General features: G+C 53.2%; 2 protein-coding genes across 2 annotated transcripts in view; both read left to right on the top strand.

The window, feature by feature from the left end:
• LOC115307094 (GDNF-inducible zinc finger protein 1-like) overlaps positions 1–4,109 on the top strand; it is a 5,380-nt gene extending 1,271 nt beyond the window's left edge. The window contains exons 2-5 of the mRNA XM_029961650.1: positions 698–1,582; positions 2,310–2,404; positions 2,976–3,143; positions 3,784–4,109. Coding sequence (XP_029817510.1) covers positions 698–1,582; positions 2,310–2,404; positions 2,976–3,143; positions 3,784–4,109 — 1,474 coding nt within the window. The remainder of the gene's footprint in view (positions 1–697; positions 1,583–2,309; positions 2,405–2,975; positions 3,144–3,783) is intronic.
• GZF1 (GDNF inducible zinc finger protein 1) overlaps positions 3,827–5,030 on the top strand; it is a 10,517-nt gene continuing 9,313 nt past the window's right edge. Inside the window, exons 1-2 of the mRNA XM_025895646.2 lie at positions 3,827–3,941; positions 4,438–4,678. Coding sequence (XP_025751431.1) covers positions 4,535–4,678 — 144 coding nt within the window. The 5' untranslated portion in view covers positions 3,827–3,941; positions 4,438–4,534. The remainder of the gene's footprint in view (positions 3,942–4,437; positions 4,679–5,030) is intronic.

Genomic DNA, 5,030 nt, shown 5'->3' with positions numbered 1-5,030 from the left:
AGCGCTGCCCCGCCAGCTTCGCCCACAGGTCTGCCTACAGCACCCACGTCAGGTACAGCACCCTCGGGAATGTGCTTCCTCTCCAGCTACAGGCATAAAGGCATTCCCAAAGCCCTCTCTGCTCTAGGTCCAGAATTCCTTGGACCTGATGCGGAGTGTGTTGAAATCGGGACAGATTTTTTTTAGTTGGCTTCACTGAGCTTGCGGTGCAGATGACTGACTTGAGGTCTCCTGGACGGGGAATTCAGGGAATTTCCCGTTGAATTGAAGGGGATTAGTGCAACCAGATCCAGGAAGCCTCAGATCTGGGTTTTTAGTAAGAATTTTTTGTCTCCATGTTGGCATTTAATCTTTATTTCCCTTGGTTTAAGTCCATAATTTCTTATCCCATCCACCACGGCCTTGGAGGAAAATTTACAGTCCCTCCTGCATTCCCAGTAAGGTGACAAATATGAGATTAACTGAGACATTTTAATTGCCTTTAATTACCTGGTCCAACTCTACCCAAAATTCCCCTATTTTTGGGCTTTCCAAATACACTGTGAATTTCTTAAATGGTGCAAAGAGCAATTCAAAGGAAGTGACTCTTCCCCCAAGGCCAACATGTCTGAATTGAAGCAATTAAACAATTAATTTTAATTGAGTTTATCATTTAAACACACCGAAGTTGTGCTCTGTTGTTTGTTTATTTTAACAGGAAAATCCACGAGTCTGGGCAAGAGAGGAAACTCCTGCCTGTCTACTGGATGGTGGTTCCACCTGCACCTGGACCAAACGCCACGAGCCGTGACAAAGATCCCGACAGAGAGCCTTGGGATATGACATCAGAGGCCACGAGGAGCGAGGAAGAACCCGGGGGTTCACCCACTGCTGAAGCAGACCGGAGCGAGGAGCAGGAGGAGCAGAGTGGGAAACACAAGGAAGCTGAAGCAAGGAGCGAAGAAGGGAATGAAGATGAAGGTGAGATGAGCGTGAAGGGCGAGGAGGAGGAGGGAGATTACGAGGCGGGATGCTCGGAAGTCGAAGGAGGTGCAGCCAAAGAGGTGTGCTCCGAGGAGGATGGCGGAGACTCAAACGAGAAGGACGGCGAAGGACACGAATCAGACGAAGAGTCTAAACTACAGAAGGTCAGCAAAAGCGGGGCCAACAAGAACCCCCCCTACGTGATCCGGTGCGAGAAGTGCCACGAGCAGTTTGTGTCCCGGAAGCAGTACGTGGATCACTGCCGGGACGCGCACCAGTGCCTGCCCGGCAAGGCGTACCAGTGCGACGTGTGCAGCAAGGGCTTCGCCAGCTACACCAGCTGGAAGGAGCACCGGGCGTGCGTCCACACGGAGGAGAGGCGCTTCTCCTGCCCCCTCTGCAACGCCACCTTCAAGCGGCAGCGGGACGTGCGCACCCACTCCGTGCGGAAGCACGAGGGCCGCGTGAAGCGGCCGCTCTGCTCCGTGTGCGGGAAGATCCTCAGCTCCCGCACGGCGCTGGTGTTCCACATGCGGACGCACACCGGGGAGAAGCCCTACGAGTGCGGCGTCTGTCACGCCAGGTTTGCGCAGCCGTCCCAGCTGAAGATCCACACCAGGTCAGCCTCCGGCCTCCCGTTCCCCCTCCCTGCACCCACAGCACCTTTTTCCTCTCCTGACTTCCTGACTTCTCCTTAGAGCAGGAACACCGGGATATCATTTGGATTTTAGGCTCTGTGATTAATCCTTTTACACAAAGGCTTTGGCTCCGGGTGGTTGTTGCGTTGCCCATGGTCGGGATTTCAACACGGATGCCCCGTCCAAACTCCCAGTCACTTGGGACAGGCTCTGAAATCCAACGGGATTCACTGATGACGAGTAGCGTAGGCTGAGGAGTGAGTCAGGGACCTCAGAGACAATCTTGGAGCAAGGAATTAGTGTGGGATTTCTTTATGCAGCACAGAATCCGTGCTGCTCCTGAGGGCTCCTGCTGCACTCCCTGAGTTTGACGGGATGAGTTGCTCTCTGGTGGTGTCTGTGTCAGCTGTGTCCTCTCCCAGGAGGGGGTGAATCATCCCATGGAAAATTTCCCATCTTTGTCTGAAAAGAGAGCAGAGCAGATAAGTTACAAGCCTCTTGCTTGACAACTTGAAATTAGGAATGATTTGGCTTGGAATTCCTGTTTGGGTTGGAAAAAGGGAAGTCAGCGCAGTATAAAGACCAAATCTCATGTCCTAAAAATGGGGATATCATGCCAGGTAAGGTCTGCAGGACACGAGGGACTGGGAAGGCCCACAGGATCAGGACCTGATTTATTAATAATCCTTTGTGCTTTGCCTCCTTCAGGTCCCACACGGGGGAGAAGCCGTATATTTGTGAGGACTGCGGGGCTTCCTTTGCCGACAAAGGAAAACTCACCGGCCACAAAAGGACACACACAGGTGGGCATTAAATACTCCATGTGGTTTCTCCCGTGGTTTTCCCTTTTCACTGCTTGGAATTGCTGGTTGGGATGTGAAGAAAATGCCCTTTTTTTTTCTTGTACCTCACAGAAGAGATTCCAAGTACCAAGATGGAATTAGTAGGGATAGAAGCTCTTTTAGCCTGGAGAAAAGGAGGCCTGGGGGGGACCTGCTCGCTCTCCACAACTCCCTGACAGGAGGGGGGAGCCGGGGGGAATCGGGCTCTGCTCCCAGGGAACAAGGGACAGGAGGAGAGGAAATGGCCTCAAGCTGTGCCAGGTTGGACAACAGAGGGAATTTCTTCATGGAAGGGGTGATCAGCCATTGGAACAGGATGGAGTCCCCATCCCTGGAGATGTCCAGGGAGTGATTGGACGTGGCGCTCCATCCTCTGGGCTGGGTGACAAGGTGGGGATGGGGCACAGGGTGGGTGGACTCGATGACCCTGGAGGGCTTTTCCAGCCTCAGTGATTCTGTGCTTCGAAGACCAAACTTCAGAGTACAAAATCCCCGTGCGAGAGTCCCGTGTGTCCCGTCTCTCTTCCCTCAGGAGAGCGCCTGTTCAAGTGCGACGTGTGCGGGAAGCACTTTGCCACCAAGGAGTACCTGAAGTGCCACAAGCGCTGCCACATGGGCGCCAAGCCCTACAAGTGTGAGGTGTGTGGGAAAACCTTCGGCCTCAGGGCCTCCCTGGCCCAGCACAGCAACGTCCATGCAGGTAATGGAACCACCTCCTGGCACCAGGAAAACAAAACCGTGGCTCCTGGGGTGCTTCCCAGTTTTTGGATGGGGAATTTCATTCCACAGCTCCCTGAATTAGGTGATCACAGAGGCTGGAAAAGACCTCCAGGATCATCGAGTCAAAGTGATCACCACCTTGTCACTAGAGCAGAGCACTGAGTGCCACGTCCAGGCCTTCCCTGAACACCTCTGTGGTGCTGGCAGCAGGGCTTATCCTGATCCTGGCTCGTTAAACAGAGCACAGGAAAATCTTGTGTCATATCAGTGCTGCTTTCCCGGGAAACTGAGGCCTGGCTTGTGCCAGGAGTAAAGAATGGCTGTAGTTCTCCTTGCAGGATCAGAGAGTTGATTTCAGGGCTTCTTGGCAGTGGAGAAATATTTATCATGGAAGCATAAAATCCCAGACTGGGTTGGGCTGCAAGGGACCTTAAAGGTGGGACACCTTCCATATCCCCGTTTGCTCCGAGCCCTGCCCACCCTGGCCTGGAGCACTTTCAGGGATGGGGCAGCCACACCTCCTTTATCCATACTTTAAAATCCTTGGGGTTTTTTGGGGTTTTTTTTTGATGGGGTCCAAAGAACCCCCTCTCCTAACGCCGTGTCTCCCGTGTTCCCAGAGACCCGCCCCTATTTCTGCGAGCAGTGCGGGAAGACCTTCACCCAGCAGGGCGCCCTGCGGCGGCACCAGCGCATCCACACCGGAGAGAAACCCTACAAGTGCCGGGCCTGCGAGAGGACCTTCACCGACATGTCCACGCTGCGCAGACACGTGGCGGTACGGCATCCCTCGGGATCTTCCCGGCCCTCAGGGTCACCTCGGGAGAGGGATATAAGCTCCGGCCGGGCGGAGGGTTCTGAGTTTTCAGCGTGTGGAATTTTCCTCCGACGGCGGCACAGCAGCTCCCACTGCTGGCTGCAAAATCCAGGCGTCTCCCAGCCTTAGGAAAAGAGGAAAAAAACCACCATCCCTGGAGGTGTTCAGGGAATGACCGGACATGGCATTTAGTCGTCGGTCAAAGGTTGGACTGGGTGATCCCAGAGGTCTTTTCCAGCCTAAAACATTTGAGGCAGGACTCGGGATTTTAGGTGCTTGTTATGGATTTAACTACAGAGTCCCCAGTCCTTTAATCCTCACCTTTAATCCTCGTAACATGATGGTTTATACGACCCCGGGAATAGGGTTTTACATATTTGAAATTATTTTAGTTACAAATCAGGTATAATTGTTCTCCTGTCCTCTTCTCTTTTGATTTTTTTTTTTTCCCCCCCAGATTCACGACCGGAATGCTCACTGGAGAAGTTTCCTAATCGATCTCACCACCAAAAAGGACCATAACTGGTCCAAAATAGAGACCTTTGGGGAAGCCCATGCAGGAGGAGGCTCCACCCCGGAGATTTGGTCAATGGACCAAGGGAAACTTTATAAACCAGAAGGTTCCAAAACAGCAGCACAGGTGGCACCTGGTGCTGGGGACACCGGGGACACCGACCGCTCTCTCTTGTACTTGTAAGGTCAGTTTTGGCCCCAAAAATGTGCAGAATGGGGAAAATTATCCCTCAGACCTGGGGGAGTTATCCCCAGTGCTGCAGCTGGATTCCAGGTGGAGAAGGGGGTGTAATCCCTGCTGAGGGTATTTATTTCAGTGAAACGTTTAGATCTGTCCCGAGTTTTATTTTCCAAACCCGTGGATGCACCTCAGAGCATCCCATTGGGAACGGGGAGGGGGGGGCGAGGAGAGTGTGGGTGCGTGTTTATACAGGCGCAGCGCGGTGCCGCCGCTGTAAATCACCAGTTTCTCTTTTAATAAAGCCACCAGTGCCGCCCAGCCGCGTAAAACTCGTTTTCTTTCGCGCGGGTGGAACG

The sequence above is a fragment of the Manacus vitellinus genome, unplaced genomic scaffold, assembly GCF_001715985.3.
Source record: "Manacus vitellinus isolate BGI_N305 unplaced genomic scaffold, ASM171598v3 scaffold_38_pilon, whole genome shotgun sequence".
In the NCBI taxonomy this organism is placed as follows: Eukaryota; Metazoa; Chordata; class Aves; order Passeriformes; family Pipridae; genus Manacus; species Manacus vitellinus.
The sequence above is the reverse complement of the archived record's forward strand: the minus strand, read 5'-3'. Positions and strand labels throughout refer to the sequence as shown.